This window comes from Microcaecilia unicolor, chromosome 10, assembly GCF_901765095.1.
Source record: "Microcaecilia unicolor chromosome 10, aMicUni1.1, whole genome shotgun sequence".
In the NCBI taxonomy this organism is placed as follows: domain Eukaryota; kingdom Metazoa; phylum Chordata; class Amphibia; order Gymnophiona; family Siphonopidae; genus Microcaecilia; species Microcaecilia unicolor.
The window spans coordinates 122,460,957-122,478,617 of record NC_044040.1 but is presented as its reverse complement, the minus strand read 5'-3'; the positions used below and the strand labels follow the sequence as shown (position 1 = coordinate 122,478,617).

The window sequence follows — 17,661 nt, the reverse complement described above, 5'->3', positions numbered from 1 at the left end:
TTAACATTTCTAGAGCGCTACTAGGGTTACGCAGCGCTGTACAAATTAACAAAGAAGGATGGTCCCTGCTCTAAGGAGCTTACAATCTAAAGGACAAAATGTCAAGTTGGGGCAGTCTAGATTTCCTGAGTAGAGATGTAGTGGTTAGGTGCCGAAGGCGACATTGAAGAGGTGGGCTTTGAGCAATGATTTGAAGATGGGCAGGGAGTATGGGCTCAGGGAGTTTGTTCCAAGCATGGGGTGAGGCGAGGCAGAAAGGGCGGAGCCTGGAGTTGGCGGTGGTGGAGAAGGGTACTGAAAGGAGGGATTTGTCTTGAGAGCGGAGGTTACGGGTAGGAACATAAGGGGAGATGAGGGTAGAGAGGTAAGGAGGGGCTGCAGATCGAGTGCATTTGTAGGTTAGTAGGAGAAGCTTGAACTGTATGCGGTACCTGATCGGAAGCCAGTGAAGTGACTTGAGGAGAGGGGTGATATGAGTATATCGGTCGAGGCGGAAGATAAGACGTGCAGCAGAGTTCTGAACGGACTGAAGGAGGGATAGATGGCTAAGTGGAAGGCCAGTGAGGAGTAGGTTGCAGTAGTCAAGGCGAGAGGTAATGAGAGAGTGGATGAGAGTTCGGGTGGTGTACTTAAAGAGGAAAGGGCGAATTTTGCTAATGTTATAGAGGAAGAAGCGACAAGTCTTGGCTATCTGCTGGATATGCGCAGAGAAGGAGAGGGAGGAGTTGAAGATGACACCGAGGTTGCGGGCAGATGAGACGGGGACGATGAGGGTGTTATCAACTGAGATAGAGAGTGAAGGGAGAGTAGAAATGGATTTGGGTGGGAAGACAATAAGTTCGGTCTTGGCCATGTTCAGTTTCAGTTGGCGGTTGGACATCCAGGCAGCCATGTCGGATAAGCAGGCCTATACTTTGGCCTGGGTTTCCGCAGTGATGTCTGGTGTGGAAAGATAAAGCTGGGTGTCGTCAGCATAAAGATGATAGTGGAAACCATGAGATGAGATCAGGGAGCCCAGGGAAGAGGTGTAGATTGAAAAAAGAAGGGGTCCAAGGACAGATCCCTGAGGAACTCCAACAGAGAGCGGGATAGGGGTGGAGGACGAACCATGAGAATGTACTCTGAAGGTACGATGGGAGAGATAAGAGGAGAACCAGGAGAAGACAGAGCCCTGGAACCCAAAAGAGGACAGTGTGTCAAGAAGTAAGTTGTGATTGATAGTGTCAAAAGCGGCGGATAGGTCGAGGAGGAAGAGGATGGTGTTGTGACCTTTGGATTTGGCGAGGAACAGGTCATTGCAGACTTTAGATAGTGCCGTTTCTGTCGAGTGTAGGGGGCGAAAGCCGGATTGAAGTGGATCGAGGATGGCATGAGAGGAGAGAAAATCAATGCAACGGCTGTGAACGGCGCATTCAAGTATCTTGGAGAGGAAGGGTAGGAGGGAAATGGGGCGGTAGTTGGAGGGACAGGTAGGGTCAAGTGATGATTTTTTGAGGAGTAGTGTGACTACAGCATGCTTGAAGGTGTCTGGGACAGTTGCAGTGGAGAGAGAGAGGTTGAGGATATGACAGATGGGGGGGGTGATAGTAGGAGAGATGGTGTTAAGTAAGTTGGTGGGGATGGGGTCTGAGGAACAGGTGGTGCATTTCGAGGAGGAGGGAAGATGGGCGGTTTCCTCTTCGGTGATATCAGGAAAAGAGGAGAAGGAGGCCTGGGTTGGTTGGTTGAGGGAGTGGGTTATGGGATGAAGAGGAGGAGAAGGTTTGGTGGTGAATTTGAGGTTGATCTTCTGGACCTTGTCACGGAAGTAGTCAGCCAGAGATTGGGGAGAGAGTGAGGGGGGGGGGGTGGGAGCGAAGGGCACTTTGAGGAGGGAGTTGAGGGTGGCGAAGAGACAACGAGGGTTAGAGCTGAGGGAATTAGTCAATTGGGTGTAATAGTCCTGTTTGGCGAGGAATAGGGAGGACTGGAAGGAGGATAGCATGAATTTGTAGTGAATGAAATCAGTATGGGTGCGAGATTTCCTCCAGAGGCGTTCAGCTGACCGGGCACAGGAGCGAAGGTATCGGGTGCAAGGGGTCAGCCAGGGCTGGCGATTGGTATGCCTTGTGGGATGGGAGATGGACGGTGCAAGGGTGTCTAGAGCAGAGGAGAGAATGGCATTGTAAGTGGAGACAGACTTGTCAACAGACTCGGAGGACATGATGGAAGGGAGGAGATCAGAGATACTAGAGGATAAGGTGGGGGGGGGGGGGTCAACAGCCTGGAGATTCCTGGAAGTAGTGGTTAGTGTTGGGCGAGACTGAGGGGGAGGGTGATGAAGTGTGAATGTGATCAGGTGATGGTCAGAGAGAGGAAGAGCTGATGCGCGGAAATTGGAGGGTGAGCAGGTAGAAGAGAGGACGAGATCAAGACAGTGGCCAGACTGGTGAGTAGGGGTGGTGGAGCTCAGTTGGAGGTTGAAGGAGGAGGTTAGAGTGAGGAACTGAGAAGCGTATGAGTCGGATGGGTTATCAGTGTGTATGTTGAAGTCACCAAGAATGAGGGATGGGGATGAGGGCTCAAGAAAAACGGAGAGCCAGGCATCGAAGTCAGTAAGGAAGGAAGGGAGGGACTTATCAGGGGGGCGGTAAATGACTGCAACTCTGAGTGGCAGCGGGTAGAGTGGACTTCAAAGGATGAGAAGCAGTGAGACTGTGGTAGGAGGAGAGGTTGAAAACTGCAGAAGGGCGAAAGTAGTAGCCTGACGCCACCACCGCGGCCAACTGGGCGGGGCAAATGGGAGAAAAGATAACCTCCGTGGCATAGGGCCGCAACTGAGGCAGAGTCGTCAGGGGTGAGCCAGGTTTCAGTTAGGGCGAGCAGTTGAAGGGAATGGGAGATGAAGAGATCGTGGGTGAAGGAAAGTTTGTTGCAGACCGAGCGGGCATTCCACAGGGCACACGAGAAGGGGAGAGAGGAGGGGGGAGGAGGGGAATAGAGATGAGGTTGGAGATATCGCGGAAACGTTTGCATAGATGAGACGAGGACGAGGACAGGTGTGGAGGACCTGGGTTGGGATTGATGTCTCCCGCAGATAGCAGGAGAAGGAGCAAGAGAGTGTGGAGAAGGGTGGGGAAGGTAGGGTGACGAAGGCGACGAAGACGAGATGCGCTTAGGAGGAATGGGGAAGGGTTCATGGCAGGAAGGAGATGTTGAAGGTTGAGAGCTAGGAAGGAGGAGGAGGACAATAGGGATGGTGAGGTGGTGGGGGACAGGGGTGGGTAGGGTATTGCAGTAGTGAGCAGGACGGGAGAGGACATGGATGGGCAGTGAGTTCGTGTGGTATACAGCGGTGGGAGGGGGAAAAGATTAGGGAGGGACAGGGCAAGAAATAGAATGTGAATCTGGGCCATAAGTAGTGATTGACTTGTTCACGGGGGCAGTTAGATGGGCTGGGAGACAGGCAGGTGAGGGTGAGCAGTCGGGCAGGGGAGTGATGAGCTGGCAGGAAGATGGACTGGGAGGCAGGCAGGTTTCAGAGTGAACAGTCAGTCAGGAGGGTGAAGGGCTGGTAAAGTGGCAGGTTGTTGATGGGCAGACAGGCAGGCAAGTTGAAGGGCTGACAAGCAGCAGGCTGATCGATTGGCTAGCAGGCAGGCGGGCAGGAACAGGTGATTGGCTAGTAGGCAGGTTGAGTGGCTAGCAGGCAGGAACAGGTGTTTGGGCAGCAGGTAGGCAGGAACAGGTGAGTGCGGTGGAAAGCACAGCAGCAGGACTGGAACAAGCTGGAATGGTTTGGAGCAGAAGAGAGCAGCGCAGTAGGATTGGAGCAGGCTGGAACAAGCAGGAGCTGGCGGACTAGAATGAGCTGGATTAGGCGGACTGGAACAAGCTGGAGCAGACGGACTGGAACAAGCTGGATCAGGCGGACTGGAGCAAGCTGGAGCAGAAGGCCTGGAGCAAGCAGGGAGAAGCTGGATCAGGCGGACTGGAACAAGCTGGAGCAAGTAGGGAGAAGCTGGTTCAGGTGGGCTGGAACAAGCTGGGACAAGCTGGAGCAGAATGACTGGAGCAAGCAGGGAGAAGCTGTATCAAGCGGGCTGGAACAAGCTGGATCAGGCGGGCTGGAACAAGCTGGCTCAGGCGGACTGGAACAGGCTGGAGCATATGGACTGGAGCAAGCAGGGAGAAGCTGGATCGGGCGGACTGGAACAAGCTGGAGCAGATGGACTGGACAAGCAGGGAGAAGCTGGAGCAGATGGACTGGAACAAGCAGGGAGAAGCTGGATCAGGCGGACTGGAACAAGCTGGAGCAGATGGACTGGACCAAGCAGGGAGAAGCTGGATCAGGTGGGCTGGATCAAGCTGGAGCAGATTGCTGGAACAAGCTGGAGCAGATGGATTGGAACAGGCAGATGGATTGGAACAGGGAGAAGCTGGATCAGGCGGACTGGAACAGCAGGGAGAAACTGGGTTGGGTGGCTGGAACAGATGGACTGGAACAGGCAGATGGATTAGAACAGGCAGAATGGGCTGGAACAGGCAGATGGATTAGAGCAGGCAGGGAAAAGCTGGGTCGGCAGACTGGAACAAGCTGGTGTTGATGGGACTCTGCCTCCTCACGGTCTCTGTCCCTGCCGCCTGGTCACACAGGTCGCTGGATCAGCGGGCTGGAACAAGCTGGTGCTGATGGACTCTGCCTCCTCTTGGTTCTTGTCCTGCCCCCGTCGGCCCGGTCGCACAGGTCGCACCCCAACTCCACCGCAGGATGGATCCCGGTCTTGTGGTCTGCAATCCATGCCCAGGCCATTCCGGCCAGGGAGTGTGGCGGCAGCGCACAGGACCTCGAGGCACGACCAGCGTGGCAGACCGTGGCCCGCCGAATTTCTCACGCAGGAACCCCGAGCCTGGGATCCTCCGGAGTGCACGGGCAAGGCAGAGAGGCTGCGGGAGCCCCGAGCAGTTGGACGACAGCGAAGGGGACAGGCTGCAGCCACTCGGCAGGCAGACAGCCATGATCAGCCCCGGGCCGCTCACCCGCACCGGAGACCTGATAAGCCGTTGCGGTCCAGCAGTCCACCGACTGGGTCCGACACAATTCCATTCCATTCCGGTCCGGTAAAGGAAGGCCCAGGATGGTTCAGGTGGGTCTGGTACTTCGGGGCTTCAGGAGCTTGCCACGGAGCTCCTTACCTGTCGGCCATCTTTTTCCTTTACGACCTTTACGACCCAGCCTGTTATCAGAACACCTTAACCCAGTCCTGGTTTCCTCCTAGCCCAGCAGAATACATAAAGCCAGAGTCAAGCTGGAATTTGGAAAACCAAAACACGATCCGCTCCCTCTGTCCCCTGCACAGCTCTCGCTACCTGAGCCAACACTGATATCTGCGTATATTATCTCACGCCTAGATTACTGTAATGTTATCTATGCAGGGATTACTCAAGCCACTCTAAAAAGAATACAAAGAATACAAAATACAGCGGCTCGCATGATTTACATGGCTTGGAGGGATGACAGAATAACACCTCTATTATATCAATTACATTGGCTTCCGATTGAAGCAAGAGTAAAATTTAAAGTACTCGTTCTGACTCATAAGGCTTTTCATTCATTTAACCCTAGCTACTTATCAAATCTGACGATTCCCTATACTGCTATGCGAACACTTACATCACTAACAGATAATAGGTTAGTCATCATTCATTCACTTGCTAAGGCTCGATGGGAATCCACACGGAGATCGGCTTTTTTCTTTCTGTCTCCTTCTCTCTGGAACGGACTTCCAAAAGAGATTAGAGAAGTCCTATATTCTCTTTCGAAAACTCCTGAAAACTTTTTTCTTTATAAATTATATTGAACAGAATTTATAATAATAGAGAAGGTTTAGAAGGTTAGGTTTAACTGTATGTTAAATCATAGACTGTACTAGTTTTGTCCTTTGTTGTTATTTCTGGCTTGATGTGTTTTCCTGTCATGATTGGAGTTCTATTTGTTTGTATATATGAGTTGTATTTTTTTTTACATATGTAAACCGTTCTGTTTTGCAGCTGCAATAAGATACGGTATATAAATTGAAATAAATAAACCAGCATGAGCCCTTAACGTCACCCACTGATCTAGTGGTAAGGGCTCACACGCTACACATGCAGTGACTGGTTGGCGCGCGCCAACTGCCGATTACCAACAGAAAGGCCAAGTGTGGGAGGAAATAAATAAATAAATAGTGTTATGGGCGCACAGCAAATCTGAAATTACCGCCGGAGGGCATGGTAGCATAGTGGTAGTACATAAGTACATAAGCACCGCCTGAGAAAAGACCAAGGGTCCATCAAGCCCAGCATCCTGTCTCTGACAGTGGCCAATCCAGGCTTCAAGAACCGGCAACCCCCCCCCCCTCAAAAAAAAAATTAATAATGTTCAATGGACTTTTCCCTCAGGATGCTTTAAATTCTGTAAGGCCAGCTGCTGTCACTACATTCTCCGGCAACGAGTTCCAGAGTCTAACTACACGCTGAGTAAAGAAAAACTTTCTCCTATTTGTTTTAAATCTACCATATTCTAGCTTCATCTTGTGTCCCCTGGTTTTGTTGTTGTTTGAAAGTGTAAACAAATGCTTCACATCTGTCCGCTCTACTCCGCTCATTATCTTGTAGACTTCTATCATATCACCCCTCAGCCGCCTTTTCTCCAAGTTGAAGAGCCCTAACTTTCTCAGCCTTTCCTCATAGGGAAGTCGTTCCATTCCCTTTATCATTTTCGTCCCCCTTCTCTGCACCTTTTCTAATTCCTTTATATCTTTTTTGAGATGCGGCGACCAGAATTGGACACAATATTCGAGGTGCGGTCGCACCATGGAGCGATACAACGGCATTATAACATCCTCATGTTTGTTTTCCATCCCTTTCCTAATAATACTCAACATTCTGTGCGCTTTCTTAGCCGCGACAGCACACTGGCAGATGTTTTTAACGTCTTATCAATGATGACTCCCAGATCCCTTTCTAGGTCCGTAACTCCTAACGCGGAACCTTGCATGACATAGCTGTAATTCGAGTTCCTCTTACCCACATGCATCACTTTGCACTTCTCAACATTGAACTTCATTTGCCACTTGGACGCCCAATCCCCCAGTCTCGCAAGGTCCTCCTGTAATCTTTCACACTCCTCCTGCGACTTGACGACCCTGAATAATTTTGTGTCATCTGCGAATTTAATTACCTCACTAGTTACTCCCATCTCTAGGTCATTTATAAATATGTGAAAAAGCAGCGGTCCCAACACAGACCCCTGCGGGACCCCACTAACTACCCTTCTCCACTGAGAATACTGACCATTCAACCCTACTCTTTGCTTCCTATCTTTCAACCAGCTCTTAATCCATAGTAATACCCAGTGGTGTGCTGGTAAATGTTTAACTCTCCCCGATCCCCCTCTGCGCCCCCCCCTCCCACTCTGCGCCCCCCAAATTGCAGAGCTAGCTATAGCCGGGGAAAGAGCCTGGAGGTGGAGGTGGCAATGCATTACTCCACGAAAAAACAATTAAATGATCCCAGGTTCCAATCTAATTCATGTTTAATGTGCGATAAAATGAAATAAATAAGTAAATAAATATAAACTTTTAATGTTGAGCACCTGATTCTCAAAGTGAACATATTCCAAACACTATAATGAAAAGAAAATGATTTTTTTCTTTGTTGTCTGGTGACTGTTTTTCTGATCATACTGGCCCAGTATCCAATTCTGCTGCTATCTGTCCTCTTAACTCCGTTTCCAGGGCTTCCTTTCCATTTATTTCTTTCCTTTCCTCCTTTCTTCTTCATTTCTGGTGCTTAGCTTCTGCCTATTTTCTTCATCCATGTGCAGTTTTTCTCCTCTCTTCCTTTTCCCTCATCTCAACTCCTTCCTCACTCTTCACTCCCCTCCATCCATGTCCAGCATTTCTTCTCTCTCCCCTCCTCTCCCCTGCCCTCCATCCACCCATGTCCAGCGACCCTTCTCTCCCCCTGCCCTGCATGCACCAATACCCAGTGACCCTCCTCTCCCCTGCCCTCCATCCACCCATGTCCAGCAGTGACCCTCCTCTCCCCTGCCCTGCATGCACCCATACCCAGTGACCCTACTTTTCCCTGCCCTCCATCCACCCATGTCCAGCAGTGACCCTCCTCTCCCCTGCCCTGCATGCACCCATATCCAGCGACCCTCCTCTCCCCTGCCCTCCATCCACCAATACCCAGTGACCCTCCTTTCCCCTGCCCTCCATCCACCCATGTCCAGCAGTGACCCTCCTCTCCCCTGCCCTGCATGCACCCATACCCAGCGACCCTTCTCTTCCCTCATCCACAAATGCCCAGCGACTCCCTTCTCTCCCCTGCCACCCCCTCCCGAGTTGTTCCAAGAATTCTCCTCCCTCCCTCCCGCCCTCCGGATCCGGTCCCTCACCGACTCCTTGCCCTTCACATTCTTCGGGGCAGGCAGGCTTGCCTGCCCGCTACCAGCGCTGACTCTCCCGCGCTGCTGGTTCGCGCTTCAAAATGGCCACCGAGACTTCAGCAGAAGTCTCGCGAGGCCGCCTCTGGAAGTCTCGGCAGCCATTTTTAAAGCGCGAACCGGCAGCGGGGGAGAGTCAGCGCTGGTAGTGGGCAGGCAAGACTGCCTGCCCCGAAGAATGCGAAGGTCAGTGAGGGATGGATCCGGAGGGAGGGAGGAGGGAGGGAGGAGAGCCGGCTCGCGGTGTTTAACAACCGGCTCGCAAGTCGGAAGGAAAATTAACAACCGGCTCTTGCAAGCTGGTGCGAGCCGGCTCCAGCACACCACTGGTAATACCCTACCTCCAATCCCATGACTCTCCAGTTTCCTCAGGCATACAGCCTAACACACCTTTGTAAAAGGGCCCCTCAATTTTAATGTTCAGGTTGAGATCCATTGGGATCTCAGGAACATTGTTTGATTAGTGTTCCTCTTCAACTTCTGCTTTATATTGCCTTAATTGTGATGTACCATAGGGCTCAGTTCTGGTCCCTTGATTGTTTTATATTTTCTTGAGCTCCCTAACCCCCATTCATACAAGACTTTGGAATCAAGGCCTTCTATTATGCAGATATAACAACCTTTTACTTGATAGTATGGATCCTCAGTATATTGATCTTACAAAGATGGAAACATGTTTAATGCAATTAGGCAATGAATCTCCGACAACTGCTTAATATTAAATCCAAAGACGGTTGCTATATGGTTTTCTAACAGACCTTCTTTCCCTTCATTAACTCCACTCAGTTTAAGAACCTAGGATTGCATTCACCAGATCTAGTAGCCCCAAACCTCCTTTCTTACAAGGTTTCCTCAATATCAATGTTAACCTAGTGATACCAACACAGCAAAGAATCATGGATACGCAAATCTTTCCAAGATAAATAGGTAGCATCTGAAGTGTACACTACTACTTAGGCACCGTTATCTTATTACATAAAAATATATATGCCCTGATAATGATAAAGGAAATGCACCCTATTTCACTAATCTATCCCAATGATCCACTAAAATCGGCTTTACATTTAACCCAAATTGTGGACAAATTCATGGGGATACACATGCCCAAATATCAAAGGGACTCTCCCATCCAATTAGAGGGAAATTGCCAGTAAGACAACTATTGTATGTGCAAAACAGGCCTTACTTTTGTACCTATATGATAATGCAAGTTCTAAAATGCCGACATACCCCTATTTGTGCGAGAAGAGGAACTGAGATTAAAAATACACATGCACATTTGAAAATCTAATCTGTGTGTAGTTTATTTCCTCCTCTTCCAGGAATGCCTCTTTTTAATACAGCTAAAAGTATGCATATACATTTAGCTGCCACGTGGTGTGCATTACTCACCATGGAGTATCTATGGCACCCTTTAAAGTGTGGTAAGAGCTGCAGTTACCATGGCTTTAACACGGGATTTTACCATGCAGTAGCTGCAAATTTAACACAGCACCTATTGGGGGCATTTCCAGATTGTTATTATTCATATTACCACATGGTACCTGCTCCCAGTTTATATGTAAGCAGATAGTGGTCTTGTGTTAACACCATATTAGTGGTGTTAACACAGCATGTTAACTGCCAAATGCCTTCCATGTCCACTTTTTAACCATGTCACACCCCAACACAAAAAGCACTTAATGTGCAGTTTACCACATAGTAACTGCTAAATTATCACAAAGCCACTTAGCCAGCTCTGAACTAGCAGCTACTGCGTGGTAATTGCTTAACAGTTTAGTAAAAGGGCCCCTATAGTTGTTAAATTCTTTTTGAAAACTGACCTCTCAAAACCCAAGTATTTTGGGTGTGAATATCAGTGTGTTTATGATGTAATTGACCAGACATTTTTATTTATTTATTTATTTCCCTGTCCTTTCTAGTTTAGGATGAACCCGAATAACCTTCAATAGCAACTATTAAGAAACAAAATCAAATTACCTTTATAGTCAGAAATAAAGGGTACTTAAGACAGACAAAGTGACTAATTTGTGCAATGTCTAGATCTTTCAAAAATATATTTTCAGTAAAACATTTTAAATTGAAGCTGTAAAAAAAATACACTTGACAAAGAGGCATTAAGTGTTCAAAAAGTGGCACAAAGTGGCATTTGGATGTTTTGTTTGCCAAACCTAACTGTACCCACATACAGGTGACATCTGCAGCCATAAAGGCTATTGTAGAGGTGTACAGTTGGGTACAATAGGTTTTTGGTTAGTTTTAGAAAGCTCACCATCTAATATAATAAAACGCACCGTGAACGTTCTAATGAGGACAACGTTCTGAAGCCATCTGACGTCACTCCCTGAGTCCCTGGCTGTAGGGTTCGTGGTGTTTGTGGCGTTCGTAGTGTTCGTGGTGTGAAGCCATCCAGCTGTCTCTGCCCCGCCCTCGCGTCTAAACAAACAAATCCGGAAGCGAAGCGTCAGGGAAGGAGGCGGCGCTCCCGACGTCTACCCTTCCCTTCGCTGTGTTCCGCCTTCAAAACAAGGCGGAACACAGCGAAGGGAAAGCTAGACGTCGGGAGCGCCGCCTCCTTCCCTGACGCTTCGCTGCACGAACCGCCACGGAGGTAAAGTTAAAAAGAATAAAAAAAAAAAAAAAAGGGATGCATGGATGCGAAGGGGTGGGGGGGCATGGATGCGAAGGGGGGGGCATGGATGCGAGGCATGGATGCGAAGGGGGGGGGCATGGAATGCGAAGGGGGGGGGGGAGAAGAGGGCGGGCCAGGCTGGGACATGGCAGAGAGAGTAGCATGGATGCGAGGGGGGGGGGTCATGGAAGGGCGAGAGGGGACTTGCTGGAAAAGGATGAATGGAGGCGGCAGGGGACAGAGGAGCATGGATGGGTATGGATTAGGAGGGCAGGGCACAGGGAGAGAGGGGAATTACTGGAAATGGATGAATGGAGGGGGCAGGGGACAGAGGAGCATGGATGGGCATGGATTGGGAGGGCAGGACTCAGGGAGAGAGGGAAATTGCTGGATAGGGAAAAATGGAGGGGCCAGGTGACAGATGAGCATGGATGGGCATGGATTGGAAGGGCAGGACTCAGGGAGAGGGGAATTGCTGGATAGGGATGAATGGAGGGGACAGATGGGCATGGATGGATATGGATTGCAGAGCAGGCCTCAGGCAGAGAGGGCAAATGCTGGATAGGGAAAAATGGAGGGGCCAGGTGACAGAGGTGCATGGATGGGCATGGATTGGAAGGGCAGGACTCAGGGAGAGGGGAATTGCTGGATAGGGATGAATGGAGGGGACAGATGGGCATGGATGGATATGGATTGCAGAGCAGGCCTCAGGCAGAGAGGGGAAATGCTGGATAGGGAATAATGGAGGGGCCAGGTGACAGAGGAGCATGGATGGGCATGGATTGGAAGGGCAGGACTCAGGGAGAGGGGAATTGCTGGATAGGGATGAATGGAGGGGACAGATGGGCATGGATGGTTATGGATTGCAGAGCAGGCCTCAGGCAGAGAGGGGAAATGCTGGATAGGGAAAAATGGAGGGGCCAGGTGACAGAGGAGCATGGATGGGCATGGATTGGAAGGGCAGGACTCAGGGAGAGGGGAATTGCTGCATAGGGATGAATGGAGGGGACAGATGGCCATGGATGGATATGGATTGCAGGGCAGGCCTCAGGCAGAGAGGGGAAATGCTGGATAGGGATGAATGGAGGGGGCAGGTGACAGACAAACATGGATGGCCATGGATTGGGAGGGCAGGGCTCAGGGACAGAGGGGAATTGCTGGAAAAGGATGAATGGAGGGGGCAGGGGACAGATGGCCATGGATTGGGAGGGCACGGCTCACACTCTCTCTCTCATATACAATGTCTTTCTGACTCTCACTCTCACACACTCTGTCTCACACAGTATCACATTCACTCTCTATGTGCCACACAGTCACTCACACACTCGCTTGGTGTCATACACTCACTCTCACAGAGAATCTGTGTCTCACACACACTCTCTCTCTTGCCCACACACACACACTCTCTCTCACACTGTGTCTCACATACACACACTCTCATTCTCACACACACTCTCTCACAAACACACTCACACCCAGACTCACTCTCTCTCTCACACACTCACACTTTCACTCTGACTCTCAAACAGTCACTCTCACATACTCTCCCAAACATACACACTCCAAGGAAAACCTTGCTAGCGCCCGTTTCATTTGTGTCAGAAACGGGCCTTTTTTACTAGTACAATATAAAGGCGTAACGGTGAGATGTGTACTTGGGACCTTTTATATGAAGTCCACTGCAGTGTCCCCTAGGGTGCTCCACTGTTTTGCTGGGATGTCTGTGTGGCCAGTCTATCAAGATTACTGGCTCCTCCTAAATCCCAATGGCTTGATTTTATGCGTTTTTCACTTGGATGTTTTTTTTTTCTAAATGGTCCAAAAAGACGCACTAAGCACAAAATAAATCTGGCAAATGGCCATTTTTGAAACAAAAAAGACATGCATTTTTCTATTTTGAAAATCGCTATATTCGCCACTTGAATTTTGGATACTTTGAGCAAAATGTCCAAATTCGGATTTAAATGACATATTGAAAATGCCCCTCCATGTTATCATACAGCATTTTTGGTGCAATAATAAAGTGGCGGAAATCTCACCCATAACACTAAAGCCAAGCCCTCTGTAGTCCACAAATTCTTTCTGTGCTTCTAACATTACCTGTAAAGTAAAAAGGTTTCCTCATTAAAAGAGTCACAGCAATAGATCTTCAGTATATTGTTTAAACCCTCCCCTCTTAAAAAAAAACAACCATTAGGTGTCAGTATTCAAAAGGATTTATACATTTAGCAGTAGCTGCCAAACATTTAAGGGCCCTATATAATAAGCCGCGTTAGCGTTTTTAATACGTGTTAACCATGCAAGCGCGTTAACTGTGTATGTGCCTACAATATCCCTATAGGTACCTACATGGTTAGCGCACGCGCTAATTGTAGGCACATTAAAAATGCTAACGCACCTTAGTAAACAGGGCCCTAAGTCCCCTATCTGAATTTCCAGTGGAACTGTATGGATAGAGCTGCTGAAAGTTCTCTAATTGCTCCAGCACTATCCATATGGAAAATAAATTTATAAACTATTTTTGCATGTAAAATGCTGGCTTCCATAGGTAGGCTCTTATAAAACTAGGCCACAACTAAAAGTACATTTGATGCAAGTGCATATGTAGAGTGGATGGTTTCAGTGGAACTGAGATTTATATATATGACGCCTGATATTCAGCCAGTGGCTATCAACGTTTTGTTGACTGCTGCTGGGGGTATTCTCAGAAATTCAATGTCGGGATGTCCAGGCTCCAGCATTGCTTTTCCAAGTATACAGAGTTGGCGAAAACATAGCTGGTTAAGTGCAATAATAACTTAACTAGTTATGGTGAACTGCATAAATATAGAACCAACTTTTTTTTTAATTCTTTATTTATCAGTTTTTAACAAACATAATATACTTTATGAGTGTTAATACACATAAGGAAAAAATTCTTCAAAACATAGAAATAAAATAATTTCTCCATTTATATTTACTATCGTCCATCAATATTACTTAAGGTAAATGATCCAAGAACAAAGAAAAATATATTGTCCTACTTAATATTAAGCACTCAGAAAGTAATTAATGAAAAGATGCATCTTTCCCAAGTGGTTAACTCTAGCCTGCCCTACAGTGTTACATATGAGACTAGACTTGTACATTAACCTCTTCTTTGCTTATTAGAAATTCCTCTAGTTGTTTTGGGTCAAAAATTGATACTGTTTAGATTGAAACTTTATAAATACAGGGAAACCTCAAAAGGAAATCAGCCCCAACTGCTACTGTCCTAGACCGCAGCAGCAGGAACATCTTACATCTCTTTTGTGTTTCCCTGGAGAGATCCGGAAAAACTCTTATTTTTGAACCCAAAAATACAGAATCCAAATGTCTTAAAGAAAGTTTGAGTACTGCGTCCCTATCCATTTCCAATGCAAAGGTTACCAGTAACGTGGTTCTTTGTGTTATTACCTCAAGAGGTGATTCCAGAAATGCAGTGAGATTCATCATCCCCTGTGTTTGCAAATTTTTCAGGTGTTTTATTAACAGTTTGAAGGTAAAAAGCTCTAGTTATTGGTGGCAATGAGGTCTCCTGTATTCCTAGTAACTCAACTTGAAATTTTTGAACCATGGTTAAATTGGTTAAATCAAAGGTGACCTAGGAAAGTTTATAAAACGTAAAGTCAATCTCTTAGACTGATTTTCAAGGTATTCCAAGCGTGTTAAAGTAAAATTCTTATCCTTAATTAAAGTCTGTTCAATAAGTTCAAGTTTTTCAGTTCTTTCAGTTAGTCTTTTAACTTCAGAGGCTTGAGAATCATTAATTTGTAACTGGTTCAACGCAGTCTCTGATAGGGCTTTAATTGTCTCCGTATTTTTGAAAATTAAAGTTTGTAAAGCAGTTTGAGTAGCAGAAGTCAAATCCCAAAGTGACTCTAAGGTCACTATGGCAGGTTTCACTATTTTCCCCACTATAGTATCCGGTTGAGGGGCTTTCACAGCTTGTTCCAGTATACTCACTGTTTTAGACAAAACTAAGTGAGATGCTGTTAATTCTGGCTCTCTCACGTTGTCAGCTCCAGTTCTCCTCTCCTGTAGGCTCCCCCCTTGAACGCTCTGTGCTCCACTTCGGTCCGAGGCATCAGGGCTTGCATGGAGTTTCCCTTCCGGGTTGAGGGGGTGCCGCACGATCGACGGGGCTTACGGAAGCCCCGTCTATACTGCTGTCCAGCGTCAATGCGCCGGCTCAGGCAGAAGGAGTTGAAACCATCGTGGGACCGGGCATCACTCCGAACCTTTCCAGCGTCGTCTGTTGGAGCTGGGGCATTCCGCTCGGGGCAAGGGGAGCTTCCCAAACTTTGCCTCTCCTTTTCCCCATCGTTCTGACGGGTAAGGCGCTCACTGCAGCGAAAGCCGGATCGAGCTCTGAAGCGTGTCCGTTGACACTTCTTACACTGTCGCCATCTTGGATCTATAGAACCAACTTTTATGCAGTCCTATTTTTGCGGTTATCTTGGCCAGTTTATTGGCACTTAACCAGTCAAATGCTGACTCCTCCCTTGGAGCACCCCAAAATAGCCGGTTTTGTGTTGGACACTAACTGGACATTTCAGCAGCACTATCCAGTTAAGTGCCACAGAATATGACTGTTCTGTCCTTTGACAGCCTTGCCTCAGTTATAGTAGTTTCCTGAAATGTGTTTAATGCGTTACTGCAGATCTGTCTGTATGTCAGAGGAGCAATGCATTATGTGTAATATAGTTCACAGCTAGTGCAGACACACTTGTCTGTTTGTTAAAAAAAAACCTGTTATCATTGATGTAATGTTGCCTGAACCTCTTCTCTTTCTCAGCCTAGCTTGACTGCTTTGCTACCTGATGGCTCTGTCTCATTGGTCTTTATGCTCTTGTTCTTTGGGCTTGGTAGCCCCCCTGCTTTTCCCCTTGCTCTAGCTTTGAAACTTTCTCCATCTTGTTTTCTGTCCATACTTGGCCTGATAAACTCCCTGAAGAGAACTTGTTTTTTTTACCTTGTAAAATATATCTTGTCAATAAGATATACCAAGCTCCAGGCATCCATTTCTCAACTGTCTCTGCCTGTTCATCTGTTTTCCAACTCAGCAGTAGAATTGTTTTTTCCTCAGACTTCTACCTACAAGCATTGTTCAGCCCAGAATAACGAAGTCCCTGTGCTATGAAGCACCCCTTCTGACTGTGAGTACATTGATGTTTATGCAATAAAGAAAATATCAGAAAAAGAAAGAGGCTTCAGGGTGTGCTGGTGTGCCAAGGTTTATGCTTCAGGATATTAAGATTTTGTTAGTTTCAAGTCTTAAGAGAACTGAATAATGACCGTTAGCCACAAACAAGTGATTGAACCTGCCAAGGTTAATGACCCCTTTTACTAAGCGGTGGTAAGCCCAACATGGGCTTACTGCTTGCTAAACAGGAAGTACCGCTGGGCTGCTTCCCACCCCTAGCATGCTGTCATATCCGGTACTACAAAAAAAAAAAAAAATATATATATATATATATACACACAGTGGTGTGCTGGAGCCAGCTCGCAAGAGTCGGTTGTTAAATTTTCTAAGATCTTGCAAGCCGGTTGTTCTGCACGGTGAGCCGGCTCCGGTAAACAAGGTAAGCATGGCAGGAGGGTGCCACAAGCCATGCTTACCCTGCTTACCTCACCTCCCACAGCCCTTGTTTGCCTGCGCCCGCCCCGTGCCCCCCGGGGGTTTAAATCTTTTATTTATCTCCGTTGCAGCAGCCTCGTCATTGAAAGCCCTGCCCGTCTCTAGCCTTCCCTTCGTGAGTTCATTCCCTCAAAGTCCCGCCTTCTTCTGACATCATTTCCTCTTTCTGCGAGAGCGGGACTCTGAGGGAAGGCTAGAGATGGGTAGGGCTTTCAATGACGCGGCCGCTGCGACGGAGGTAATAAAAAAAGATTTAAACCACGCAGGGTAGCACTGTAGCAGGAAGAAAAAGGGGGATGTTGGGGGAGAAGAGGGCGGGCAGGTGGACATGAATGGGAGGGGAGGATGGGCGCGAAAAAGAATTGCTGGGTATGGATGGATGGAGGGGGGCAGGGGAGAGAAGAGAATTGCTGGGTTTGGAGGGGGGAGAGGAGAATTGCTGGATATAGATGGATAGATGGATGGAGGGCAGGGTAGAGGAGAGTTGCTGGACATAGGTGGATGGAGGGGAGGGAAGATGAGAGTTGCTGGACATGGGTGGATGGAGGGGAGGGGAGAGGATGGTTGCTGGACATGGGTGGATGGAGGGGACGGGAGAGGAGGGTTGCTGGACATGGGTGGATGGAGGGGAGGGGACAGGAGAGTTGCTGGACATGGGTGGAACATAAGCACCGCCATACTGGGAAAAGACCAATGGTCCATCAAGCCCAGCATCCCGTCTCAGACAGCGGCCAATCCAGGCTTCAAGAACCCGGCAAGCCCCCCCCCCCCTAAAAAATATTTTTAATAATGTTCAATGGACTTTTCCCTCAGGAATCTGTCTAAACCCCCTTTAAACTCCGTAAGGCCAGCTGCTGTCACTACATTTTCCGGAAACGAGTTCCAGAGTCCAACTACATG

General features: G+C 48.1%; 1 protein-coding gene across 1 annotated transcript in view; it reads right to left on the bottom strand.

Annotated features, from left to right (window-relative positions):
• PSAT1 (phosphoserine aminotransferase 1) overlaps positions 1-17,661 on the bottom strand; it is a 624,187-nt gene that overhangs the window by 481,753 nt on the left and 124,773 nt on the right. The window contains exon 3 of the mRNA XM_030216432.1: positions 13,142-13,202. Within this exon, the coding sequence (XP_030072292.1) occupies positions 13,142-13,202 (61 nt within the window). The remainder of the gene's footprint in view (positions 1-13,141; positions 13,203-17,661) is intronic.